Below are 24,810 nucleotides of genomic sequence, written 5' to 3' on the forward strand. Positions count from 1 at the left end.
AGAATGTGAAAGCAGAGAGTGAGAGAGAGAGCACGTAAAAAAGAAAAAAAAAGTAACGCAACTACAACTTCCGCTCAGCGCCTCGAACGCAAAACAATACTTGTAATCGTAACTCCTTTGTCGCCATGTATTTGCCAACGAACGATTTATCGATTATTTACTTCTTTTTTTGTCCCCATTTTATATTAACTATTATTTAGAGAGCAATAATTATTAACGATGATACGCTATGATGATAACGATGATATTCTTTCTAGATAATTTTTCTCCCACCTAACTGTGTTAGTTTTTCTTTTCGTTTATCGCTTCGTTCTATCCGTGCGACGAGCTCGCGTTGCACGCAGACACGCGCGTATATTATATGCAGAAGTGACACGTTTATTGTAGCACACAGACACAGACGCACTCGCGAAGGACAATGTCGGGAATCGGTTGTCGAATGTACTGTCGCTGCGGCGAGATTCGGGAATTAGAACCACTTTGCAGTGAAAAAAGAAGCGGCGAAAAATTTTGATAAACGAAAACGATCTGTGAAATATTAGTATCGCGCGAGAAATGTCGCTTGCTTGGTGAAATTTGTGTAGCGATCGGTCGGCGCGATGGGGATCGACTTTGCTCGACAGCTTTTCCACGTGTCTCGTTTTTTCTAGTGTCAATCGCGGGGACCATCAGCCGACCGATCGTTCCAACGTTTCATCTAACACTACTGTGCTTCCTTTTCATTTCTTTGTACACGTATCGTTTCGACTTTTCGAACATTCCAAAATGCTTGTTTCCCTCCTCTTTTGTCAATTTGTAGAGAGCCTTGTATTCGATTTAGAGCAAAATAAAGTCTAGAAAGGCAAGCACTCCGCCTCGTTGTGTCTCCTGGTCTTCCTGTATCGATTTCTATAGGAACTTTCGGGGAACTTCGAAGAGTCCATCAGCGAGGGTTAGAAGAGGAAGAAGAAGATGAAGATGGAGACAGGTTTGGATACTTTGCTACTTCCGCATACTGACTAATTCCATTTTTCGCAGGTGTTCCTGGTGATCTGGCCAGAAAAGGATTTCCATGAAGAAGAGGATGAGTTGGATGCAGAATGGAAGATTAATTCGACATTGAGGGATTATATCACTGATATATTAAATAAAAAAGAATTGACGCAAGATATTGAGTCAGTGAAAATGACTGCAAACTACATTACTAATTAATTTGATCATTTTAAGTTTCAGGTCTTCGTGAAGATAGACTGCACAAACTTAAGAAACACATGGGATGTGTACAAATGGCCACAGATTTCTTCTATAGATCTAAGATCATTGGATCTTGATGTTCAGATTCAAATTTTTCTCATTTCTGCTTAATCTACTCGTCGAGAACACAAAAAGTTGAAAAGAAATCATGTGTGCCAAATGCACGAGTTCTTCACAGGAGGTTATTAAAGTTTCAACCAATGGGAGGGTGCAGCGTAGCGCGAGAAGGCGGAGCGTCCCTCCCAGTCCGCGCCCGACCAATGCGGATCGCGGACAGGCGCTGAGTGGGGAGACGCTCCGCCTCTAGGGCGGAGAACGCCACGCCCCTGATTGACCTAAACTTTACACTTGTGACACACGATTTCTTTTCAATTTTTGTATACCTTGATTAGTAGAATACGTAGGAATAAATATTGTCAGAAGTTCAACCCCAAATTTCGAACTCCAGAGGAATCAATCTCATCTGGCGCCTGGTCGCACACCCCACCGAAGAGATCAAGTCAAAAACGTGAACTCACACAGTGCTCCAAACTCGCAATCATCCCAGCTACAGACCCCGAGGGCCCCCTCCGCGAGAGAGCAACCTCCGAGGGGGTCCTCTGTTGAGTAGACTCGGCCAGTAACCTCGCGGAGAACGTAATCATCCCCCGTCCTCTCCCTGACATGCTCGTTGTTGCTAAGCTTGAGACACTGAATGTTTTTTCTTTTTTATATCGCATGGCCCGCGCCGTTGTAAAGAGCAGTCGTGTAACGAGTCGGAAGCGCGTAGAGTGCCTCCAGGCAAGAGCGTAGCCACTAATCGAGCGGTCGAACCGTCTGCTTCGATTGTTCGCAGGTTTCCTCGCGATCCTCGGCTGGAGCTCGAGCGGAAGCAGGCGCGCTTCCCGCGTGTCCACCAACGACGTGCCGGCGCCTCTGACGCCGCAGCGTCGCGCCAGGCTCTACTGTCCATCCCGCCACGGTGGCAGGAGCAACAATAACAACAACAACAATAATCGACCCATCGGCAGCATCACGGGGATCGGCCTCGACCGACGGCATAACTGTTCGCGCTGCGGCAAGAGCTACAAGAACGCGTACATCCTCAAGAGACACTTGCTCTACGAGTGCGGCAAGGCGCCCTCCTTCAATTGTCCCCACTGCGCCTTCAGCTCCAAATACGAGCGGAACCTGAGGGCGCATATAAACCACCGCCATGTGGCATCTAAGCCTTCACAACCCTCGCAAGCATCCCAGTCCTCCCAGTCTCCCAGTACTGTTGTCGTCAGCGCCACGGTCAATCAGACCGCCTGAGACGCAACCCCTGCGACCTCTAGAAGACGGCGGGGTGGCAGGCTTCGGAAAAACGCAAACGAGAGACGGGGTTTTCGTTAGGTTGTGTTTGAATTGGGGCAGTGATGGTGTGGAGTGGGCGGATTGATCGCTGTTTGAGGTTTATGGGCGGGGCTTGGTAACAAGAGGCGGAGTAAACGATAAGGCGTGGCGTTGAGAGGTGTGGCTTCAATGGGACGTGGCATCAAGAGGCGTGGAATATTGTTCTGAGAACTCCTCCCATAAAATCTCAAGCAGCACAAGTACTCAGTCCTGCACCATAAGACCCCTGAGTTTCTGATAGAACTTTATCATAAGTTCGTGTTTCGTTTTTGCAAAAATTTCTCGAGTTCCTTCCCGTGTTTGATAGTGAACTCTTCAATATGCTAGTCCCAGCATAAGTATACCAAAGAAAAAAGTAGGTTTAGTTAGGGGAAAAAAGATTTAATTTTGTTTTTCTTTTTTAGTTTTGAAACTTCTCCAAAATACTGTGCGTCTCGTCGTGATAGCGATTATCAGTGTGCTCCTGACGCGACTCCAAGCAGCTGCATACATGTGACAATACGGTTCCGTCATGCAACTCGGAAGAGAATCCGCTTTGTTTCTGCTTCGCATTGAAGTGAAAAGGTCATTCTGTGCGAGAACGCGGTCTCGCTTTTGTTGCCCAAAGAACCAGCGAGCCGTCGTTGCTGGCACACGAAACCACTGTTGGATCCATTTAACCGTGTATAAAGGGAAAATAATGTAGATCGCGTTGTTGAATATTTTTGGAGGCTCGGGGAGAGTGTCGGGAAAGTTCGAAAAAATACCTTCATTGGCACTGTATAAAATTTTAAAGAATTGCAAGGTACTATGAGATCTCTTTGCCAGTTTCCATTTTCTACAGCTGAGCCAAAGGTAATCGATTCACCAAAGTGACATAAAATTGCAGGAACAAACGAAACTGATGGGAGGACCCACATAACACGGGTAGGCGTAACCATGTGCCATTGGTGGGGAGAATCGGGGGATGTTGGTGGGTGTGTCTACAAGTCAGCGGTGGGAGGAGCCATCTAGTGACCATGAACCGCAAAAATACTTTGCTCTGATTGTCTCTGATCTTTGCAACGACTGCAAATTACTTCTCTGAACTCTCTCCGAACCTCCGACAGATTACTAAATTGCCCAATTATTTTTGTACTAATTATAAGGGAAGCCAATGTTTCTCCGCGAACTGACAGGATGTCCGTGGATCAAAGCGAAGTTAAACCGGCTCGGTGGTCGTGGCTGCAGCAGCCAAGAGAAGTTCTGATTTTATATAAAGTTACGTTGCACCACTTGTCGATGGACGTTCAAGATGATCGACAGCTACGACAACTGAGCCGCCACCGATCGAGACTCTCGGTCGGAGGGATTCAAGTTCTTGGTGCAACGAAGAAAATCGACAGCAGTAGCATCCCGGTTCTAGCTCTCTAGCGTAGCGTAGCTTAAGCGACGTTCAAGAAATCTAGTCAGCCAAGAGACTTTTACGATCCTCCTTCGTGGATACGATCTTTCCCGCGTGGCGTCGACGAGGAAAACGAAACGCATGTCTCCTAGCATCGTTGCCTTTTTACAGTACCGCATCAACGATCAGAATGTCAGCGTAGAGCCTCTGCGACGTCGTCCTCGTCACGGGGGAACAAAGTTACATTATTTTTGTCGAAAATCGTGCGTAGGTGGGAAATCGATGACATCTCGAAACGAGTTCATATCCCAGGTAAAGAATTTTGTACTCGGTTCGAGATATCGTCACGATTCCCCAAATTAGAGTCGTCTAGTTTAGAGAATGGCCTAGGTGGGCCGCTACCTAATATAGAATACCCAAGATAGAGAGTATATTTAAATCAAAAAATATATATATTATATATATGATATATATTATACATACACATATAACATAGCAAGTTTACGATGTAAATCGTGAATCGTATACATTTAAAAAGAAGAAACATGTCTTTCCAGGCGACGTGGCTGGCGCAGCGATTCCATCCGCCCCCCAGAGACCGTATTGCGCGAGGATCCCTGTGATAACGATTTTCGATCGAACCCAATTCTCGTTCACTTCCGACGATTTTCAGCGACACACCCTGGTCTCATTTCAAAAATCATTTTACGGTGCTTCCTTTGCTACCGAGGACAATACTGAACGAATCGATTCTCGCGGCACGAGCTTCCTTCGAGACCCAACGAATTCGAGAATCCTCGACCAAGGACCAAAGACTCGACGAAGGACCCAAGATTTCTAGTGAGGTCTGGCTCGATGGGATTCGCGTGCCAGCCAGCCGCCAATCAGCGAAGAAGCGTAACGATATTAACTAATAGAGGCGTTGAATCTCGTATTTATCCTGTAGGGTTAGAAGTTTTACCAGACTTTCTCCAGTTTCTGACTTCCGCTCTTTCCTTCTTGCTCTGTCTCCCTCGGGCCCTGGAGCCCCCTTCGAGAACACCCTAGCACGTGTTCCTCGCTCGGTTTCACTTCTAAGCATTCTTCTATCTTAATCCTCGGGAGTTGTTCGATTTAAAACTATAAGCTAAGTGTCTAGACGTTGACCGTTCCCTTTTGGTCGACGCCAGTGTCTCTCGACTGTTCTCTCACTCGATTCACCCGTCTTGTGTCGGAAATCGCGACGATCTCGTTGATCTCTCGCTTAGAGATCCCAAATTCTCTATGAGAGTATTGACGGGACCCTCGGGACAGACTGTGAAACCTCTCAGCTTCTGCGCGCTCGTCCTTGTTGATCTTGACAGAAAAACACTTCAGGAACGCCAACCTCTTCCGTTTCTTCGCGAGCTTCTTCTGTGCCAAAGGAAAATTCGATACCGATTTGTAATCGAGACTCTCACGAGTCGCCCGAGTTGACCCCATGTGCCTAAAATGTGATCAGAGACGCGGCTGTTGGCTCCGGCAGCGCGCGACGCCTGACCGTTAATTGTTATCGACAATTTGTCGTGTTTCATACGCCGTTTTTAACGTTATACACAAACGTTGGCCGTTTTTTCTTCCGCGAGATTATTTCGTAGAATGCAGGCTTTAGGCGCTTCGTCGTTGGCTGCGATACAAGACACGTGGAAAATGATTTTGCAAGCGAGGTTGGGGGCGTGGCCTCGAGACCTGTGTTACGCCCAGGAGGCGTGACTTCAAGGTCTAGACTACTCCCAGGAGGCGTGGGGTCGAAAGTACGCTCCGCCTAGAAGGTGTAACCTCGAGTGTATGTCCCGCCCAGAAGGTGTGACCTCGAGCTTGCGCCCCACCCAAAAGGCGTGGACTCGAGGCTATGCTCCGCCCAGGGGGTGTGGTTTCGTGATCACGCCCCGCCCAGTAGGTGTGAAGGATTACCCTAGGTTCTTCTAGATTCTGTCTTGCATGTTACACCATGTCGACTCTGTATGAATCGTGAAAGGGAATAGGGCGTGTCTTCCAAAACTGATTTCAGTCGAAAAATGGGGAATAGTTGTTACAGCGGACGTAGAAAGTTACTCCTTTGTTTATATTCGATGAGAGATCACAACAGAACAGAAGCGGAAAGACTGATACCAAAGATCGTAAGAAGTGAGAGGTATATTTCGATAAGAATGATACTTGTGAATCCGAATTTGACGTAATTTCTGGTGCAGAACATTGCATTCATGGCTTCCATTTGTATTGTAGAGTGTCACGCAAATGGGATCGAGACGAATGATTAATATTACACTGAAAAAAGGTTTCAGTGTACTTATTCTGAGAGATATGTTAGTTTTATCTTGTACAATGCAGTAGTCGGAGTGACTAACAATGTAGTAGGCGTATCTTAGAGGAGTTACCATTTATTATTTCTACTCTAACGTTATTTCTTCGTAGAGTAATGTGAAAATTCACAGAATAAGTTCACTGAAAACCATTCTAGGAGTGCTTCCTTCGATTCAGCTACATTTTGTGCCAACATAAACAAGATTAATCACATATTACTCGTGTCAGCGTACACGTCGAATGTCTATATAATTATTTTTGATCCAGTTCGTACACAGAATGCGCAGTTTTCCACGCACACACGTATAAACAATTGATTACAAAATGTATATAGACAACCAAAGAGCAACAGAAGATACCAAAGATCACGTTTATACATGTGTACGTGTACGAAGGCTGCATACAGAAAACTCACGCGAAATTACGATTGTAAATAAGAATTACGATTCTCAATTATCGCAAGACAAGTGTGAGAGAAAAATTGGAAGCTTAAACGCGACGCCAAAGAAAAGAATACCTCTTGCTTTTAAGAAGATCGATGATAATAATTAGTATGTAAGCGTTTCAACTCTCCCTCTCTTTCCCTCCCTCACGTTCTCCAATGATATCGCAAATGGGTGGACCCCACTAGCGTGAGAGGGGGAAAGGACACGAGAAGCAGAGATTGCATTATTATTGCATATTATCGTTCATTCAGTGTGAGATATGCATGGAGCGATTCCAGCGAGCGTTACATCACTTGGATGAACATCCTCTATGGTTTCCCGTGAATCCAGAGTTACGATTACCATTTGCAAAGTGTATCGTCACCGATAACCATTGTGTTAGCGAAGATACTCGACAAGATAATAAAGAATTGAATTTAACCGTTCGACGACCACCTTTACCCTCGACTCTCTTTCTTGCACATCCACTGTCGTTGTCCTGTCAGTCAGTTTTCAGTCAGCCGAAGGGGGGACACGGTTTTCGTCATCAAAGTGGCCCGAATTGAACATCCCTGTCACTCACACACCATACTGACACGTCTCCCATTTTTTCTTTTTCAGGTCGCATAGTCTGTCAGTGTGGACGCCGCTTCAAGTACAAATTCTCCATGCTGAGCCACCTGTATGGCGAGTGTGGCGCTGAGTATCAATGCCACAATTGCAGTTTCAAGACCAAGAAGCTCTTCCTGTGGCAGCGTCACGTGCTCAAGCGGAGGTGCAACTACTGAGGCGGGAGATTCAAACACTGACAAGTTTCATGTCTGTTTTTCATTCATCAAAGATTGTGGATCATATTTTTGTAATATTACACATGTTGCTCAGAGTTGATACAAGTTAATATAATTGTTACCATGTGTTACATGTTTTATGGACGTTGTAATAACATGATTTTTACCATTCCCTCGAGTCTGATCTATGTGAATCCATCCCACATTTTGAGTCCCCCAGAATGTTGGCTACTGGTAATATCAGCTGTGAGATATGGTTACTGTATTAGTTTGTTACAGGGCTATATTAGTTAGTGATTGTAATACGAACGTTACTGTTGCTTGCAGGGTCGGAATTCGATAGCAAATCGGACTTGGGAGGATTTGTCCATGCAGACACGCAGAATGGAGCAAGTAGGTGTAAAATGATATTGTGACTAATCAGACTCAGTTGTTCTACTTGTGTTAGTACTGTCTGTGTGACACAGGGTAGTTCTCAAAATAGTTCACAACTCTTGGAGACCTAAAACATCTCTAAGAATTTGTCTATTTACTGGAACACCCTGTATGTCTTCGAAGTTATATGTTTTCTCTCAGAGTATTCCAGTTAAAAAACAAATTGACCTTTGATCCTTTGACCTCGGATTCAAGCCTTCCAAAAGAAGTACTCAGGTTCCTTTGTCGATGTTCGAAAACTAATTTATAAATAAGCAGAAGAAGGAAGACACGTCCTAACCCACCTCGTGAGAAGCAGCCAGGGAGCCAGCAGAATAGAAACAAGCTTAACATGTCCATGTTGCTTTCTGATTTCAGACAAACTTCTGCTCCCCGTCAAGGATGCCAGGTACGACAGCTACGAAAACTACGACATGTCCCTGCTCTTCCCCAACGCGAAAAGGTACACGTGCACCTGCGGCAAGTTCTACAGTCAAAAGAGTTCCCTGGACCGCCATCTTCGCTACGAGTGTGGGAAGATGCCTAACGTGCCCTGTCCTCAATGCAACAAGATGTTTAAGCACAAGCATCACGTGACACAGCACCTGAAGAGTTGTCGACTCAAGGACCAATGGAAGTCCGAGTTCCCCAGTTGCTGATGGGACGATAGGACACTTTAGTGCGAAGTTGATTTTTGCACCGTGAACCAGTGGACTGTATCGATTTTGTAACTGACGGAACACGTCGACCAAATAAATCCGAAAGCTCAGCTAAGTGTCGCGTTAGACCTGTCCACGACGCTTTCAGGGCCAACGTCGATGGTCACTATTTTGGAGGCCAGTGTCTTGCAGATGGCTACCTCGAAGGTGGCTGTCTCGAAGGTTGCAATCTTGAAAGTTTCTATTTCTAAGGTCGCCATCTTGGAGGCCACCATTTTAGGTCCCCAAAAGCTTCCCAAATACAAATCTTAAAAATATAAAAATGTCCACCGTGACTATATCTCAGGTCGAACACTCGCTCCAATCACGTTCTGCTTGCGCGGTTCACAGGTGGCAGGCGGAGGTCAGGTCAACGTCGCCAAAGGTCCCAGCAGGACCCTCTGAGTAGGTTCTATTGCGAGAGCTGTGGCAAGTCGTACAAGTGGAAGGAGTCACTGTTCAAGCACAAGCGGGTGGAGTGTGGGAAGCTGCCTCAGTTCCCCTGCGAGATCTGCGGCCATCGGTTCATGCACAAGCATCACCTGCTGAAGCACGTTACCTCGGTTCATCAGGTGGAGCGTGGCTTAAATGGGACAGCCATGTTAGCTTTCCAGTGATGCCAAAGATAATAAATTCACTTTGAGATGAAAATCCTTCAAGCGAGATTTATTCCTGCGTTGCCCCTCGTGTCTCATGGATGTTTTAATAGAGTTCATTTAGGAACTCTAGAAGAAAGAAAAGAGAAGTTTGTTAATTTGCATTATTCTGGTTTTCAGATTGGAGAACACGCAAAGGATGCTACAGAAGCGAAAGCTGTGGCAGACATTATGGTAGATCCGTGTCTTTGCAGAGGTACCAGTCTGGGAGCGAGCCCAAGTTCTGCTGCCACTTGTGCATCAAGAAATTTAAGCGCAAGCAGCGTCTCGAGTTCCACCTATTCTATTTCCACGAACTACTTTTGAAACCCTGATTCTGTAGACTAATTTATACCACTTGTTGTTTGTAATCGTTTTAGATCGTATCAGAAATATAGAATGAATGATGCACTGTTCCCTCTACTTAATGAGAATCTAAACTCTTCTTAAAGTCTCTTATCCGATTTTTGGAAGCAGTCCTCTGGGATACGTGGCTTCTGTCTTGTGACTCTGCTAAGTTCTTGGCTGACCCAATTCCAGGGATCTGTTTCACTGATCCTTGAAGAAACTCCTTTCAAAAATCGGGCAACTAGTTTTCACAGGAATGGAGAACAGTAGTCTGGTTCCATTATTGACACTCTTTTCCCTCGCACCTTCCAGCCCCCTGGACCTGCGACCCTGATGCCCAGTTGAGCCAGAAGCCCTTCACCTGCCATCGTTGCGGAAAGAATTACGCCTGGAAGGTGTCCCTGTCGCGTCACCTGCGGGAAGAGTGCGGAGTCCTGCCACAGTATGGCTGCAGGTACTGTGGTAGGAGGTTCAAGCAGCGCAGTAGCTATCAGAGGCACGTGATGAAGCAGCACCAGTACGACGACACGTAGCTTCACTTTAAAGTTCACTCTGCCAAGAAGGCGCCTGTACATGAAAAGCTTACCGACAATTTTCCAATAAACACTCTTCTTCCCCCGAGTTCTATTTCATTCTCTCTCGCTCTCCAGGAAGCCCAACAGGTAAGACTAGTCCCTAGACTCTAGTCCTCGAGTGTCTGTTATCTAAGGATCCACTTGCTCCATCATATTCGAAGACATTGAGATCTCGAAGCCCCCAGAGCTTTCAGGATCATCTTTAGCATCCTCATGTCCTTGCTAGATTGTTCATCGGTTCACCTGAGACTCTTTGCCCGCTAACAATGACTATCCGCCTTCGGGCTTTGTGTCGCTTACAGATCTGAAGACGGACGGCAAGCTGGGTGTCCTGAGCCTTCGTCTGCACCGCAAGCCGTACCCCTGCCACTCCTGCGGAAGATCTTACACGAGGAAGGACACCCTGCGCCGACACATGCGCGACGAGTGTGGCAAAATCCCCCAGTACATCTGCTACGTCTGCCAGAAGGGGTTCAAGCAGAAGTCCAACTTCCAGCGGCACAGCGCGAACGTCCATGGCTTCAGGATGAACTGATAAGCTGAGGATCGTCTCTGAAGATCATCACTGAAGATCGTCTCGGAAGATCGTCTCGAAACTAACCGCGAATATTAAATTAAAACCGGGAAAGACTCGCGAAACTCCTGCGGGGCTTTCTATAGCGATCGACAGCAGCCATCAATAGTAGAGACTCTGGAGGGGACTTTCGCGAGTCTCTCTCTCGAGTCTCTCTCGAGAGTCTCAGTACGTCAGATGTTCATTGAAAATAAATCTCGCGGGGCCCGCAAAAAACCGCCGAGAGCCTTTTGTTCTTTCCACCTTTTCGTCACCCGAAGATCATCGCTCATCGCCCGAAGACATCTCTCACGCCGTAGAGACTCCATTCCCCCTCTCGAGACCTCTCGCGCGAACTCGTACACACGGTAGTCGTAATTCCGAATCGTTCCTCACGATGATGGGATCACAGTAGCGCTCAGACCAGTCGAAGATATCTACCTTCGAAGAGAATCATCCTAATAACCCTTGCGCGCGAGCAGAGCGAATAATCGAGTGATTTCTTCCTCTAAATTCCAGGCAACTGTTCGCGGAGCAGGTACTCGTCGCCGCGGGTGCAAGACTTCCTGCCGAAGCCATTCCCGTGCTACAAGTGTGGCAGGGCCTACAGGAATAAGGGCAGCCTGAAGCGTCACCTGCACGACGAGTGTGGGAAACCGCCCCAGTACATCTGCAGCATTTGCGACAAGGGGTTCAAGCAGAAGGCGAACTTCCAGCGCCATAACTCGACCATCCACGCCCGCCTGTTCCTCCTCGGCCCGTGAGAGGACGACCGCGGCGCGCGGACAGCCATCGTCGTCGGAAGATGACGGTCCCACGCGGCGGCCACCCGATTCTCCTCGGGGAAGAGAGAATCTGATGTTACGAGACTCCTCACGCACCCTTCTCGCTTTCTCTTTCGTACACGTATAGCGGCGCACAGCATTTAGCCTTTTTCTTTTTACGTATGCTCACTATATGCTACTCTGTTTATCGATGAACCCGCGCATAGTTACTGATACCGGGTCGGGGGAAGCGTCGTTTTGGATCCTCGAGGTCAAGCCAATTTTTTATCATTTTTTTTATGTTCAGATTTTAGAGTGGGAGGAGATTCAGTGAAATTTTAGGGGACGCGAAATTGGAGCGAGGGAGTCACTCAGGGGTACTCTCCCCCTCTTGTAGAAGACTCTAGGTAATTAGACGTCACGAACATGCTATAGGATGCTACTAGAGAAGTGGGGAGAGGAAGAGTTAGAGAAATAAGCAGGTAAAAAAGGAGAAACTAGAGAAGTAAGGCGTAGTGAGGAAGAGGAGGAGCTAGAAAAGTGGGCGGGACAAAGGGGAGGAGTTAGAGTGGGGGTAGAGAAGTGGGCGGGGCCAGGAGGAGGGGGTAGGGATGTGGGCGTGGCGAAGAGGAGACGTCAGAGAAGTAGGTGGGGAAGGAGGAGCAAGAGAAGTGGGTGGAACGAGGAGGAGGAGCTAGAGAAGTAGGCGGAGAACGCTCCTGAGCGACCAGTTGGTACTAGAATAGAGATTAGGGACCACAATCGATATAATTTTTAAGTTTTTCTTAACTTTTCAGCAAAGTTTCTTCCAAAACGAAGTATAATTCGTTTCCATCTTCTTATCTTTCGCCACAAATTTGATTTTAAAGAACGGAACGAACCCCTGAGACTGTAAGCATTACAGGAGGGGTCGAAGAAGTATCTTACTTTTTATAAGAAGTATCTTGGCATAAGATACAAAAGCGACAAGAGTTCCTCTATAGCAGAAGATCCAAAATTGATACTTTCCCTGGCCCTAGAATAAATAGTAAGCGATTAACCGGTATAAGGCTGCACGCGCGAGCTGTCTCGCGGACTCATAAATAGAAAATGTTTCCATCTTTACTTGTGTATTTTCCTTGTTATTGTTGCGTGACTAGCGGTTTGTTCTTGTCGGAGAGAAAATGAATAAGAAAAAAATCGTTTCCTCGTGAGAATTGAAACTTTTACAATGTGATAACGTACGATATACAGCAAGGCTGTATCGTGGGAAATTTCGCGGCGATGAATTGGCTTAGACGAAAAGAGAGTTTCAGTCTGTAAGTAACGTTCTGTGATACATTGAATGATTGTTATCCTTGGAAGAAGCAAGGGAAAAAAGGGAGGAAGAAAAAAAGGTTGATTGATAACGATGTTCGCCGAAAGCCTTTGGTTATGACGTAACTTAGTTTCGCAAAACGGTACATTGTAGTTTATTATAATTTTATTATAACCATCGAAGTACGCGGTAATAAAATTGTGATTATACAAGGGCAAACCGTGTTTTCGTGATTCGCGAGCAAGATCTCACCTGCAGGAAGATTCCCACAATCCTGAAGACGAAGATAACATCATCAGGAAGACTCTGAAGATATCTACATCCGCTATCGATTCCTCGCTTTTTATTTCCTCACAAAATTAGTTCTCTCAATTTTTTCTGTAAATTCTATGCTAACTTTTCTCTACTTTGCCACCAAAATCGCGAGAAACAATCGAGCATCTTTGAAAGTGATTAAATTGCTGGGTCATAGGGCCCACTTGCCGCCATGTTGGACCTTCTGTCGCCACATTGGTGCCCCTACCACGTTACCAAAGCCTCCACACCTCAGGGACCAAAGGGATTTAACAGTATTTAGCCTAGTCGTTCCTTTTCTCGCTCTCTATGCTTCCGTTTATGAAGATCCAGGCAAAAACCTAATATCAGAGGTACTGAATTCTTTCTCGAAGAGATTCCTAACCTCAAAGCTTCGCGAGCCAAGAAAAAGAGCGTGACTGTCGAGTCACCGATCGAATTAATCCCCTTTCGATTCTGATTCCAGGCCAGTCCAGGCCTCCAAGAAACTCAGGCGTGCTCAAACCGTACCCCTGTTCCAACTGTACGCGCTCTTACACGAACAAGAGCACCCTGAATCGCCACCTACGCGAGGAATGCGGCAAGCAGCCCCAGTACTTCTGTCGCTACTGCCAGAAGGCGTTCAAGCAGCGGTCCAACTTCCAGCGACACGTCTGGACCGTCCATGGATGCATCATGTGACCAGATCACTCTTAATCGATCTTGTTCTATACTTGAAACTTGTTGGGCATTGTTGCCAAGGAGGAAAGTAATTAGCTTAAGTTTTATAGAGTTTGTACTTGGTGACTGGCAACGCTGACTTTGTACGACGAGAATAAAGAAGAGATTTTCTGTAGACAAGTCTATTTTCTACTCCTCTTGCCTCTTCAGGATTATGGATCTTTGGTGTCTCGAGGTAGGAAGCAGGAAGAGTGCAAAAATGGAAGAAAGAGCCATTTGCTTCGGGTCAGAGTAGAGTAGAGGTAGCCTAAGTGGTAGTATAGTAGCTCACTGTATCATAGTGGTAGCTTTATCAATCCTTTCTGCGTGTCGAGGTACATATTCCAGAGATAGGACTCTAGGCTTTCCATATAAAGTATATTTAAACTACAGGGGGTACACCTAGGAGACCAATTTCCCAAAAAATCTACACTTTTGCATACACAAACTTCTCCAGAATTACCATTTTCCTAAACCCATCCTGAATTCGAGCCACGAAGCTGTAGAATCCACAGTGCTTCGAGTCTGACGAGCGAACGCAATTTCAGGGTGGCAATACGTCGTGGGACAGGGGAGCACAGGCTGCACGCTGTACCAGTGCAACGTCTGCAGCAAGACCTACACCTGGAAGTCCTCCTACCACCGTCACCTGCGCGAAGAGTGTGGCAACCAGCAGAGGGTCAAGTGCAAGAACTGCGGCAGGGAGTATCGATGGCGGGACTCTCTAAACAAGCACCTAAAATACGAGTGCGGAGTGGAGCCCAGGTACATGTGTTCCGTCTGTGGCAGAAAATTCCGGCACAAGCAGCAGCTGACGTCACATCTCAAGAAGTTCCACTGAGGCCCTCAGGCGTCTCCTAAATCCTCGCGCGGGAAATTCGAATATCTTCGTAAAAGACAATACAAGTCGCTTACTATCGACTCTGCGACTTACACTATGTAAATGTAATAAAGGAAAGTACTGGTCAAGCAACTGACTAAATTCCCTTGCCACCTTTTGTCCACCCCGAGCGCTCTAGGAAAGGGTAGACTGTGTTCCAGAGTATTCCACGATGTAATGGTAACGTAAACTCGTTAGAGGATAGCTCCAGCGGGTGCCTGGTCAGTCTCATCGCCATGCTTCTCGTTGTTTGTTCCAGAGGTGAAGAGGGACTTCAATCGAGTCAATTACCACGCTCCCTTCACCTGTTACAAGTGTGGCAGACGCTACACGTGGACGGACTCCCTGACGAGGCACCTTCGCGAGGGCTGTGGAGAGCTGCCCAGGCACATGTGCACCCTTTGTGGCAGGAAGTTCAAGCGCAGGGACTACCTACTGCGTCACGAGAACAACGTTCACAAGTTGGAGTGAAATGGGACGAGAACCGTGTCTCTGGGTGTGATTCACTTTCCTGACGGAATTTCTGTCGACGAACCATTCCAAGATTGACTGCTACGAATTGTGATGGCGAGGGGTTGCACACAGAGTTGGGCAGTAATCGATTATTGAAAATAATCGTGGTTTGTAATCCTTTAATGAATGTCTAATTTGTATCTTCTCTGATCATACAAAAATTACATTTTGCCCAATTCTGGTTGCACATATTTGCGCAACTAGCAAGAGCAAGATTATGTTAAGTTATGTTCTACAAGACTCATTTAGAAGACTGATATGTTATTGACTCGAAGGTGTAAAAGACGGCATTTAACTTAATTTCTTACTGACTTTTATGGAACTATGTGATGTAATATATTATACCACTAGGTTAAAGTTGGACTGCTTTGAGTATTCATCGAATTGAATAGAGTCTAATTTATGGTTGTTGAAGTGGACCACAGGCTTTCGTACTTGTAACTCTAGCATTTTACTATCTTTGAGGAGGGTTCATACAGGATAGGTCGTTTCCTCGCGTTCCTAATGTCGACGTTTTCATACCTGTATGATGTAAATAGATTTTCGACTGTATTTTACATGTTACAGATTGCCATGTTTAAGAATGGAATATAAAGGATGTAAATAAAATCACTGTTCGTGGAACATGGTAGAGTTTTGTGAAGAGAAGTACCATTCTGATCCCGAGTCTACACTAATGCGAAGTCAAAATATTGAGACTTGTAACTTGTTCAATTTTCAAGCACTTTTTGCCTTTAAAATTCTTCTAAAACACTTACTTCAAGCCAATTTCTGACAACATCAGTACACTTCTTCGTGCTCTTTTTCCCAATTAAATATCTCCAAGCTTTACAAATTTTTCTTCCATGTCCATTACATTATTTCATTAAAAAAAGCTCATCTTTTTGTCAAAAAGAGTTGAAGTTGCTCGAAAAATTCGCAAAGATAATTACACTCACTGAACTCACAGTAATCAAGCTTTGGTAACAGAGTACCCTAACGCCAATTAACGACTTGAACCAGGTGGCAACTCTGATAGAGCACTTTCTACGAAAATATCGAGGTCTCTAGAGCCACCAACGAGAGCAGCGATCGTCCTTTTACCATTCATTTGTTTCGTTTTGCATCCCACTCGAAAGAAGGGCGTTCTGAACAGCGTAATTACAGAAGCTTCATTGTTCTTTCAGTGTACTGCGGTTCAGACTATTACAAGAGGCTGGGAAGACACTTCTGCTCGAACTGCGGCAAGGAGTACAGGTGGATGCAGTCTCTGATCAGGCACGAGAGGGAAGAGTGTGGCAAGGACCCTCAGCATACCTGCCCAGTCTGCGGGACGAAGATTCGCCATAAGTGGATGCTGAAGAAGCACTTGATCAACGTTCACCAACTAGTCTTCCTCAATGGGAAGAACATATAAAAGACTGATGTGAAGATAGGGTCACTTTTGAAGCGAAAATCGAGAGGAACAGCTTTGCTCAACCATTACTGTATCGTAATTTATTCACACTATCGATCTTTTTTAACGAGATAGAGGTGCGCTTTTGTGATCCGCTGGAGAGGAGTTTCATTTGCATCTTAGAACTCTGACAAAACGACCAATTGTATTTATGTACATTACGTGAAACGGTGGTAATAAAGGAGACAATAGAACTAAGCGTGGCAAATTAGACGAGTACACTCATCACAATTTCTGTTGTGTCACAGTCAGATCAGTCCCCAGTTTGGTGACTTGAGTCCCTAGATAGGAAGAGTAAATTCCCTAGCCTGAACAATTTTGCGACGTAATAACACAAATTCCTTGTGTCCTTGATTTCTAGGGGTTGTTAGGAAGTTCGTCTGCGACAACTGTGGCAAGGCTTACAAATGGCGCGAGTCCTGGCACCAGCACCGCCGCCTGGAGTGTGGAATCGAGCCCCAATTCGGCTGCATTTTCTGTGGGAGGAGATTCAAGCACAAGCACCACCTGAAGGAGCACCTCAAGAGACGCCACAAATGCGACCAAATTCCCCAGCTCCAAGCTGGATAATCGACACAATTCCCTGTCACTGTATTTAGTAGAGGGAAGACGAGTACCAAAATCTGTAATCTTAGACACACCTCTGTAAATCCAAGTTTTATTTCACTTCGAGATTTGAGACTAGACTGACAAACATTCAATAGCAATCTTTGACCTCTCGAAGTCACTGACCCTCACCCAAGATTGGGGACCTCGAGTGACCATTTCTCGACATCAGACTATGTTCGAAGCTTCCTAGAACTGCGCACTAATGTTCCTGTAATCGCGGAGTCGAATCCCGCTGACTAGCTCGCTGTAAATATTTTTTTAAATTTCGTAATAAAGCGAACTGTATGATTCTTTAATCCTGTGAGTTCAGCTTGACCACCCCCGAATCGCTAGAGCTAGTCTAGAGCTAGACTGAGCTAATAAACGTGGAATCTTCTGTGGTTTCAGGGCTGCCAGTGTTCGTCGTCAGGCCCAGCTACCTCTGCAACAATTGCGGGAAAACGTACAAATGGCGCGAGTCTCTGAACCTCCACAAGCGAATGGAGTGCGGGATCGAGCCAAGGTTCCCCTGCAGCATCTGTGGCAGGCGGTTCAAGCACAAGCACCACCTGGCCAAGCACCAGAGGTCCATTCACAATTACGTGGACCAGTGGCAGTCGATGGACGAGTCGGCCAAGGAGCTCGAGAGGCAGTCGAGGTCCTGCGCAGGCGCTACCTCGTGACTCGTGGGTCGCGAGGCATAAGGATTGATCTTTCGCTGCGCGCCAAAGTTGACGGTCCAGGCCTTGGGACTGGTGTGAAAGACACTGAGTGAATAGTGGGAAATAGTTAGGGAAAGTAGCTTTAATGGCGTGTGATGAAGATGAGTAATAAAAGGAGAGCTGAGTTCGGAAAATTCTGGGAAGTTGTGTTCTGAACCAAGCGCCTGTTTCGAGAGGTCCTCAAGTGTTCCTTATTCCTTGCCAATGTTTGCCCATGGTTGCATGGCCGTGGCTCGTTTCCTTTTGCGATTGTTTGCTCCAGAATTGCCACTGCTAGACGCAGTTATTTTAGCGAAAATCGCCAAGCTCTTATGTCTTCTGCACGATTCGTAATTTCTGTTTCAGGTGATAATGTCTACCCCTGCAGAGTCTGTGGGAAGACCTACTCGAGGAAATCCTCCATGTACACACACCTACGCCTGTGTGGAAAGGAGCCGAGATTCCTCTGCGTCCTCTGCGGGAAGAGGTTCAAATACAAACACAGACTGCAATCCCACTTGACTTCAAATTTGCATGCTCAAAGGTTTCGATAATAGGGACCTTAAGACACTCGAACAAATTGTAAAATATACTAGAGATTCCAGGATTGTACAAATTAGCCAAATGACTGTACAGAAAGTTGCTCTATGAACTGTTATTTTATTATATACTTTTCTACGCCCTGAACTTCCAAAGTATTGTACACCCAGCTGCCAGAGAATGAATAAAAATTCGATGACTCAACCAAGACCTAGTTCTTCATTAAAAAAGAGGGTTCCCCTGAGCGACAAGGATTGACTAACCCTGAAGGAAGTTGCACTATCTTGCTCACTTTTTAATCCACTGAAGCACTAAATATATCTGGAAACGCTTCTTTTTGCAGTGTACTCGAAGACAGTGTGGATCTGTTTCCAATGTGGGAAACGTTACCTTCGACGAGGCTCCCTGACGACCCACATTCGCGTGGAGTGCGGCAAAGAGCCTATTTTTCAAGAAGTTCAAGCACAAACACTGATGGCATTCCCATCTAAAAATCCATTGAACCGAATCAGACTCCCTAAAAGCAGACCACAAGAATTTTTTGATAAGAATCCCTGTCTCTTAGAAACGCTCTAGCGTCCTCAGACGCCATGTTATTGAAACAATGATAGTCAAGAGCTTGAGTAATAAAATGAATAAAAAAATTCAGGAGAGACTAGTGTGTCCCACTGTGCATGGCTTGAGAGTGCTTCCAGTGCAACGACCCCAACAACGCCAGCATCACTGTTTGAGCTCACCGTTTGGCGAGGATTTTGTGTTCCCTAGCTTCCATATTCGTTGTCCACGAATCGTGGTGTCTATCAGATAATGTCAATCTGAGTAATCTCTCGACTTCTCTTTGCAGAGACCCTCAGGAAATGGCAGTGCCTTCAGTGTGGCAAGAGGTATCTGTGGCGGGACTCTCTGAAGAAACACCTGAGGATCGAGTGTGGCAAGGATCCCACGTTCCAGTGTCCCATTTGTGGGAGGAAGTTCAAGCACAAGCACCGTTTGCAATCGCACGCTCGACTGATACACTCCCTCAGGATATGATTTTGTAGATAGTTGTAGTGGCGGTTACGAGTGTTGGCCCTGGAGAGTCTTAACCTCCACTTCATCTTTAAGCTCCTCCCATCCAGCCTTCAAGCCCCTCCCACTCAGTCTTCAAGCTCCTCCCATCCAATTTTCTAATTTCTCCTACTCTGCTTTCAACCTCCTCCTGAGCTTTCTAGCTCCTCCCACTTATTCCTCAAGTCCCTCCCACTAAGTCTTTATGCTCCTCCCATCCAGTCTTCAAACTTCTCCCACTGAGTCTTCAAGCTCCTCCCACTGAGTCGTCAAACTCCTCCCATTCAGTTTTTAAGCTCCTCCCACTGCTTAAGGTCACGTGATTTACAGTAGCTTCTGCCCATGCGAGAAATCAGGCAGTGGGGGTCTGAGAGCTTCAGTGGTCTAAACTCGTGAGTTGAGGTATACTGATTTCTCAAGTACGTGATTGTAAATAAAGTGTTCGTTTTGGGCTCGTCGAATTTTGGCCTTAATCGCATGTCCCTTGTCTCTGTATCCCTTGTTGTCCTTGGACAGGTGGTTGATCTGTTGATGGTCGCATTTGTCCCTCGTTTGCATCGTAGAAAACTTAAGTGGTGTTGAAGAGTATTTGGTAGTCCTTGAAGAAGGGTCTGGGTGTAAATACAGAAATGGAAGAGGTCTGAGAAGCTTAATTCTTTGAATTCTGAATATTAAAACCTGCGATTTCAGAGGTTTAACTTCGTTCCATATCTCATCCATTAATTCTAAGCTCGAAGCATCCTCGGGAGAGTCTTCTAACTAGAAGTTGCTCTGTCTTTCAGGCGTCTTTCCTGTTTTCCCCTTCACGGTCTCGAGCGTGGCCTGCCCCGACTGCGGCAAGTGCTTCAAGAAGAAGGACTACCTGAACGTCCACCTAAGAGAGTGCCTCAAGGAACGAACCTTCGTGTGCAACATCTGCGATAAGAAGTTCAAGAGGAAGTACCACCTCCAGAGACACATGACAGGCAAGATGCACCAGCAGGAGCGGCCGCAGTTAGCTTTCCAAGTCCACACATCTTGATTCACCATATCGCCTTGATCAACACTCTCCACCAATCACAATAACTCTTGTATCTCTTCCTTGCCCTCGATGAGTCACTCCAATGACCTTATCAGCAATCTTTGTAAATGTAATTCTTGTCAGACACCGAGAGGTAGTTCAAAGAAACTGGGTTGTACGTATGCGAAGAGAAAGAGTATGAATAAATTATTTTTTACGGACTCCTGGTCTCTGTTCACCCAAAATGTAAACGAATCCTTGATATCTCGGTATCTCTCTTCTCAACATCACTCTCTGCTATTTCTTCTTTCCCGAGGACCCAGGTAAGAGACTCGAGTGTGTCAAAGATCGATGTCTGTGCAGAGATTTCTCAAAAACTAAACGACCGCTTTTCTGAGCGAGACTTTTCCCTGTACTGACTCCCATTCTCTTTCTCTTCTGTGCCTTCCAGTGCCCAGGCTGACGGTGAAGAACATCGAGATCCTCAAGTACAAAAGGAGACCGCTGATACACAAGTGCAACAGGTGTGGCAAGTGCTATCAGCTGGAAACGTCGCTGAGGAGGCACCAGAGGCTCGAATGCGGGGTGGAGCCCAGGCAAAGCTGCCAGATCTGCGGGAAGAAGTTCACCCACAGGTTCAAGCTCACCCATCATCTCAACTCGTGTAGAAGGAAACGAGAATAGAGAAGGAAACGAGACGTGTTCTACGTCTTTCAAGATCGGTGCCCAAAGAGGACTTTTATTTATAAGAGGAAACGATTTAAGTTAATTGGGATGCAATGAGGGATGCAATTTGAATGAGAATATGTTAATTTATATGAGGGAGGAAGGGGGTGAATCATGTTGAAGGTTGAAGATTGTCACTTATTTAAATCTTTCGACTAATTTCTCTAAATTTATTGTGAAGAGTTCACGTGAGGGTTATTTTTGAGATCTATTATAGACTTCTGTGTTCAATACTTAAGAAAAAAAATTTGCAGTGGATTCCAGGGTGATATCCCTCACAAGTTCGACGATCGATTATTTCTAATTGCGTTTACTTGATAAGGTGCAATCTCAGTGATGAATCTTTCAGAAAGTAGTTGTAAGTTATAATGCCTTAACATCGTTTCTACGAATGTGATAATGAGATCGAGAAATTATAATTATATGAAATCGTGGTTTGAATTCGAGTGATCTCTCCAATGAAATTGGAGACCTCTTTATGAAAAAGCGATACCGCGTTATTTATCTTTTTATATGGCATATATAAAGTTGAGGAATCTCATGAATTGTGATTTTATAAGGGTATGAGAGGTGGTATCTATTGATAAAACCAAATTCGAGGGAGAGACTATACTCAGTGTAGAGAAATTCACATGTGTTGTTCGTGAAAGGACAGCCAGACTGTACAGCTTTTACATGATCAAATAAAAACACTTTTCCTTCGTAAAACTACCTCTTTCTGTGCTCGATAGAATCGACGATCTAAACAGAGCTGCTCGGTTATAGTCACAGGTTTCGAATTCACAAAAAAAACTGTAATTTGGAGATTGAAATAAATAGAAATACGAAAATGAAAAAAATTCTAAACATTCTTACCACAAACTCTAAACTCGTCACTTCAACTGGGCACTCTCGTACACTGCTCTAAAACTCAAAATAAAGACTATCTCTCTCTGCTCGGACTCTAAGTAACAACTCTCTTGCTTGCCTGTGTAAGGCCTCTCTGCTCTTCTCTATCACCCCTGAACCAGAATCCCAAAACAAACGCAGTCCTTTTTACAGGTGCCACTTTCGCTTACACTCTCGATAGATGAAGAAGGGAACACGGCTACTAAACCCTGCTCCAGGCGTCTAACGAACGAATCCTCTCGTTTCAGGCATCCTGGCGACGATGCTGTTGTCCCAGGACATACACCAGCCCCAGGAGAACAGCGACACGCTTTGGAGCCAGCTGTCTTATGGCTCCCCCTGCAAGCCCAGCAGGAACCAACGACGAAGGGACTCAAAGGAGACCGAGACCAAATACGCCTGCAACAGGTGTGGGAAGACCTACATGGCCACCACGTCCCTGAGTCGCCATAAAAGGCTGGAGTGTGGGGTCGTGCCCTGCGAGGTGTGCCCGATCTGCGACCGAAGATTCAAGCACAGGTTCGTCCTCAACTCCCACATCGTCGGGTGCCAGAAGAGGCTGCGACGCATCATCCAGAAGAGCGACGAGTCGTCTGTGTTCAGCGAGGAACGAGAGTAAAAGTCGATCGTCGAGAGCTCGAGTACAGTGTTGTCTCGATATATGTCCGCGGTGGCGAACGTGTAACGAGGTATGGCAGTGTGGGTACAGTGGCTAGCTTATAGCGAGAGAATACTGTGCTCGAGGTAATAATATTAAGGGGAAATCGAGATAAGGTTGGAATAATCGAAGGGTGTATATCGAACTCAGTTGACGCGAGATTTTTATTTTCAGAGTCGGCATTTTTAATTTCTCACGATTTTTTTAAAGTCGCGAGTCTGCGGACCTCGAGTTTTTAAGTTTTAGTTATTTTTGTATTTTATAGTGGAGCGAATTGTACGATATGAGTCTGTGATTCTTTCACAGAAGATGTGATCTTATTTGCGAGATGAGTGGCTCTTCAGGGCGCACGAGAACAATTGTTTATTTCTTTGAATTGTGTACCGAGGTATTTGTACTATTCTGTTTTTATGTAACGATCAATAAATCGATTTAAATGATCAATGGGACTGAGCTGCGTCGATTGTATAATTGATAACACTGTGTTCCACTCAACTCTTAACACTCCATCGGTTGCAAGCTTCACGCCCTCTAAAATTTCCCTAGACTGAAAGAATCACTAGCACACGTGAAACCTCTCGACAACCGATAATGTGTTGCAGAACAAACTGACCTCTGCTTGCGTCCACTCACACAGCACACCTCGAAGTGATCTCTGACCCCTGACCCCTGCCCAGAGATATTACGCCACCTGTTGCTCATCATTCACGAGTCTCTTACGTCTGCAGGTTTTCTCCTAAAACCCGAATGGAGCTCGGACGCCTACCAAAACTCGTCAGCGGAGGACCCCAACGACAGGACGTACTACTACTACCAAAGTGGTCCAGAAGACCCGAGCAAGAAGCAACCCCTGTTCACCTGTACACTCTGTGGGAGAGAGTACAGCTGGATGTACAGCCTACGACGTCACCAGTTGCAGTGTGGCAACAAGGAGGCGAGAAACAAGTGCCAATTCTGCTCGAAGAAGTTCTACAGGCGCGACAGGCTCAAGGAACACCTGCTGGCCCATCACCCAGAGTTCGTTTAGGAAATTCAAAGTGTTCAGAGTCGAAACACAGCGCTCCCCGGATAAGTGATCAGCCAGCGGGCCCATTCATGATCACATATCCGGGGAGACGCTTGACTCCTCAAATCATCTGCAGAGAAATTGTTTAGGAAATTCATCCAAAGTGTTCAGAGTCGAATACAGTGCTGCCTGGATAAGAGACTAGCCGTAGGGCCCATTTGTAATCACATATCCGGGGTGAGGTTTCTTAAATGATCTTCAGGGGACCCATTTCGAACACTGACCCTATTCCTATCGATTCCAGAGGCTTGAGTGAACAGAACACGTGGAGGATCTTCCTGATCTCTTATCTGGGGTCAGCACTGTATTCCCTCGAGACGAACTGAAATTTTGTACCCACGTACGAAAATCCAGGAGACTGTATTTTGAGGCCCAGCTGCTCGAATAAAGTCGTTCGCTACGAAAACTGTTACACCCTGAATTTTAAGGTCCCTTTGAACCTCCCTGTCCCGTTTTTGCGTAGAGCTTTAGATAAATTGAAACAGCTAGAACTTATTCACAGTAACAGACTCTTTTCGCGTTCCAGACTCTCCTGTGGACGACCTGATGGGCATGGACTTCAAGATTGAGTACGAGTTGCCAGAGGAGGTGAAGCCCCTGAACGCTCCTCGTGGACAGCCCCTGCAGCACTACATGTGTGGCGAGTGTGGCAAAGGATACAAGTGGATGGCGAACCTCCGCAGACATCAGAGGCTGGAATGTGGCAAACTGCCGAAACACCACTGCAGACTTTGCAGGAAGCAGTTTTACAGAAGATACGAGCTGACTAATCACTTCACCGCCAAGCATGGCGTTTCTCTGTAGACTGACGTCACTGACAGTGATAGGGAGATGTGCGACATGATGTGTATCTCGAAGGGAGCGGACTTGGAATTCTGAATTGGAGATCTGGCTCCAATTTGTGGCGTAGCTTAGGTTATACAGGGTGTTCAATATTAGCGCGACACCTCGAGAGTACTTATAATTGATAAGATCTCTAGAAACTT

The 24,810-nt window shown here is 45.9% G+C and overlaps 10 protein-coding genes and 4 long non-coding RNA genes across 18 annotated transcripts; all 14 read left to right on the top strand.

The window, feature by feature from the left end:
* The first annotated feature begins 1,950 nt into the window (after window positions 1-1,950).
* LOC143181434 (uncharacterized) lies at window positions 1,951-2,778 on the top strand. The gene is made up of 2 exons (XM_076381817.1): window positions 1,951-1,980; window positions 2,026-2,778. Exons 1-2 carry the CDS (start codon window positions 1,951-1,953, stop codon window positions 2,524-2,526), a joined length of 531 nt encoding a protein of 176 aa, XP_076237932.1. The 3' UTR covers window positions 2,527-2,778.
* Window positions 2,779-5,468: 2,690 nt separating this feature from the next.
* On the top strand, window positions 5,469-6,847 carry LOC143181521 (uncharacterized). The gene is made up of 2 exons (XR_013002290.1): window positions 5,469-5,792; window positions 5,825-6,847. It is a non-coding gene; the product is annotated as an uncharacterized LOC143181521 (long non-coding RNA).
* A 781-nt stretch (window positions 6,848-7,628) lies between these two features.
* On the top strand, window positions 7,629-8,852 carry LOC143181435 (uncharacterized). The gene is made up of 3 exons (XM_076381818.1): window positions 7,629-7,773; window positions 7,833-7,898; window positions 8,298-8,852. Exons 1-3 carry the CDS (start codon window positions 7,629-7,631, stop codon window positions 8,576-8,578), a joined length of 492 nt encoding a protein of 163 aa, XP_076237933.1. The 3' UTR covers window positions 8,579-8,852.
* Window positions 8,578-10,612, top strand: LOC143181436 (uncharacterized). Its single transcript, XM_076381819.1, has 5 exons — window positions 8,578-8,587; window positions 8,630-8,800; window positions 8,969-9,189; window positions 9,394-10,262; window positions 10,478-10,612. The coding sequence occupies exons 1-4, from the start codon at window positions 8,578-8,580 to the stop codon at window positions 9,577-9,579; spliced, it is 588 nt and encodes a 195-aa protein (XP_076237934.1). The 3' UTR covers window positions 9,580-10,262; window positions 10,478-10,612.
* Window positions 10,389-10,748, top strand: LOC143181437 (uncharacterized). The gene is made up of 2 exons (XM_076381820.1): window positions 10,389-10,434; window positions 10,478-10,748. Exons 1-2 carry the CDS (start codon window positions 10,389-10,391, stop codon window positions 10,708-10,710), a joined length of 279 nt encoding a protein of 92 aa, XP_076237935.1. The 3' UTR covers window positions 10,711-10,748.
* A 1,388-nt stretch (window positions 10,749-12,136) lies between these two features.
* Window positions 12,137-13,780, top strand: LOC143181505 (uncharacterized). The gene is made up of 2 exons (XM_076381941.1): window positions 12,137-13,436; window positions 13,550-13,780. Exons 1-2 carry the CDS (start codon window positions 13,179-13,181, stop codon window positions 13,637-13,639), a joined length of 348 nt encoding a protein of 115 aa, XP_076238056.1. The 5' UTR covers window positions 12,137-13,178; the 3' UTR covers window positions 13,640-13,780.
* Window positions 13,781-14,751, top strand: LOC143181524 (uncharacterized). The gene is made up of 2 exons (XR_013002291.1): window positions 13,781-13,978; window positions 14,331-14,751. It is a non-coding gene; the product is annotated as an uncharacterized LOC143181524 (long non-coding RNA).
* On the top strand, window positions 14,552-15,133 carry LOC143181439 (uncharacterized). Its single transcript, XM_076381821.1, has 3 exons — window positions 14,552-14,613; window positions 14,737-14,824; window positions 14,861-15,133. The coding sequence occupies exons 1-3, from the start codon at window positions 14,552-14,554 to the stop codon at window positions 15,131-15,133; spliced, it is 423 nt and encodes a 140-aa protein (XP_076237936.1).
* A 35-nt stretch (window positions 15,134-15,168) lies between these two features.
* On the top strand, window positions 15,169-17,562 carry LOC143181525 (uncharacterized). 3 transcript variants are annotated; one of them, XR_013002293.1, is made up of 3 exons: window positions 15,169-15,282; window positions 16,342-16,687; window positions 16,972-17,225. It is a non-coding gene; the product is annotated as an uncharacterized LOC143181525 (long non-coding RNA). The 3 variants fall into 3 exon arrangements; XR_013002294.1 differs by having other exon boundaries at window positions 16,342-16,646; XR_013002292.1 differs by having other exon boundaries at window positions 16,342-17,562.
* On the top strand, window positions 17,333-18,389 carry LOC143181513 (uncharacterized). Of its 2 annotated transcripts, none has more exons than XM_076381953.1 (2): window positions 17,333-17,465; window positions 17,607-17,997. In XM_076381953.1, the coding sequence occupies exon 2, from the start codon at window positions 17,668-17,670 to the stop codon at window positions 17,971-17,973; it is 306 nt and encodes a 101-aa protein (XP_076238068.1). In that variant the 5' UTR covers window positions 17,333-17,465; window positions 17,607-17,667; the 3' UTR covers window positions 17,974-17,997. The 2 variants fall into 2 exon arrangements, with proteins under 2 accessions (XP_076238068.1, XP_076238067.1); XM_076381952.1 differs by lacking the exon at window positions 17,333-17,465 and adding an exon at window positions 18,266-18,389 and having other exon boundaries at window positions 17,668-17,969.
* On the top strand, window positions 18,217-18,782 carry LOC143181522 (uncharacterized). Its single transcript, XM_076381960.1, has one exon. It carries the CDS (start codon window positions 18,232-18,234, stop codon window positions 18,451-18,453), a length of 222 nt encoding a protein of 73 aa, XP_076238075.1. The 5' UTR covers window positions 18,217-18,231; the 3' UTR covers window positions 18,454-18,782.
* Window positions 18,783-19,689: 907 nt separating this feature from the next.
* On the top strand, window positions 19,690-20,954 carry LOC143181588 (uncharacterized). Of its 2 annotated transcripts, none has more exons than XR_013002302.1 (2): window positions 19,690-20,178; window positions 20,269-20,954. It is a non-coding gene; the product is annotated as an uncharacterized LOC143181588 (long non-coding RNA). The 2 variants fall into 2 exon arrangements; XR_013002303.1 differs by having other exon boundaries at window positions 19,690-19,888.
* Window positions 20,955-22,041: 1,087 nt separating this feature from the next.
* Window positions 22,042-23,196, top strand: LOC143181587 (uncharacterized). The gene has a single exon (XM_076382089.1). It carries the CDS (start codon window positions 22,363-22,365, stop codon window positions 22,717-22,719), a length of 357 nt encoding a protein of 118 aa, XP_076238204.1. The 5' UTR covers window positions 22,042-22,362; the 3' UTR covers window positions 22,720-23,196.
* Window positions 23,197-23,498: 302 nt separating this feature from the next.
* On the top strand, window positions 23,499-24,628 carry LOC143181440 (uncharacterized; the record flags this gene model as incomplete). Its single annotated transcript, XM_076381822.1, has 2 exons — window positions 23,499-23,775; window positions 24,351-24,628. Coding segments are annotated over 2 exons (555 nt in total), but the record flags the coding sequence as incomplete, so codon positions are not given.
* Window positions 24,629-24,810: the final 182 nt, after the last annotated feature.

This window comes from Calliopsis andreniformis, chromosome 7 (assembly GCF_051401765.1).
Source record: "Calliopsis andreniformis isolate RMS-2024a chromosome 7, iyCalAndr_principal, whole genome shotgun sequence".
In the NCBI taxonomy this organism is placed as follows: Eukaryota; Metazoa; Arthropoda; class Insecta; order Hymenoptera; family Andrenidae; genus Calliopsis; species Calliopsis andreniformis.

Excerpts from the sequence above, each read along its gene's own strand:
- LOC143181434 (XM_076381817.1), top strand. The coding sequence starts at position 1,951 with ATGGCCCGCGCCGTTGTAAAGAGCAGTCGT. Across the intron at positions 1,981-2,025 it reads CCGTTGTAAAGAGCAGTCGT|CCACTAATCGAGCGGTCGAA; the intron begins GTAACGAGTCGG and ends GCAAGAGCGTAG.
- LOC143181435 (XM_076381818.1), top strand. The coding sequence starts at position 7,629 with ATGTGTTACATGTTTTATGGACGTTGTAATAACATGATTTTTACCATT. Across the intron at positions 7,774-7,832 it reads GAGATATGGTTACTGTATTA|GGTCGGAATTCGATAGCAAA; the intron begins GTTTGTTACAGG and ends TGTTGCTTGCAG. Across the intron at positions 7,899-8,297 it reads AGACACGCAGAATGGAGCAA|ACAAACTTCTGCTCCCCGTC; the intron begins GTAGGTGTAAAA and ends TTCTGATTTCAG.
- LOC143181436 (XM_076381819.1), top strand. Across the intron at positions 8,801-8,968 it reads CGAAGGTGGCTGTCTCGAAG|GTGGCAGGCGGAGGTCAGGT; the intron begins GTTGCAATCTTG and ends CGCGGTTCACAG. Across the intron at positions 9,190-9,393 it reads ACGTTACCTCGGTTCATCAG|ATTGGAGAACACGCAAAGGA; the intron begins GTGGAGCGTGGC and ends TCTGGTTTTCAG.
- LOC143181437 (XM_076381820.1), top strand. The coding sequence starts at position 10,389 with ATGTCCTTGCTAGATTGTTCATCGGTTCACCTGAGACTCTTTGCCC. Across the intron at positions 10,435-10,477 it reads TCACCTGAGACTCTTTGCCC|ATCTGAAGACGGACGGCAAG; the intron begins GCTAACAATGAC and ends TGTCGCTTACAG.
- LOC143181505 (XM_076381941.1), top strand. The coding sequence starts at position 13,179 with ATGCTAACTTTTCTCTACTTTGCCACCAAAATCGCGAGAAACAATCGA. Across the intron at positions 13,437-13,549 it reads GCAAAAACCTAATATCAGAG|GCCAGTCCAGGCCTCCAAGA; the intron begins GTACTGAATTCT and ends TTCTGATTCCAG.
- LOC143181439 (XM_076381821.1), top strand. The coding sequence starts at position 14,552 with ATGTGTTCCGTCTGTGGCAGAAAATTCCGGCACAAGCAGCAGCTGACG. Across the intron at positions 14,614-14,736 it reads CTGACGTCACATCTCAAGAA|GAAAGTACTGGTCAAGCAAC; the intron begins GTTCCACTGAGG and ends AATGTAATAAAG. Across the intron at positions 14,825-14,860 it reads AGGGTAGACTGTGTTCCAGA|AGGATAGCTCCAGCGGGTGC; the intron begins GTATTCCACGAT and ends TAAACTCGTTAG.
- LOC143181513 (XM_076381953.1), top strand. The coding sequence starts at position 17,668 with ATGGCGCGAGTCTCTGAACCTCCACAAGCGAATGGAGTGCGGGATCGA.
- LOC143181522 (XM_076381960.1), top strand. The coding sequence starts at position 18,232 with ATGTCTTCTGCACGATTCGTAATTTCTGTTTCAGGTGATAATGTCTAC.
- LOC143181587 (XM_076382089.1), top strand. The coding sequence starts at position 22,363 with ATGCTGTTGTCCCAGGACATACACCAGCCCCAGGAGAACAGCGACACG.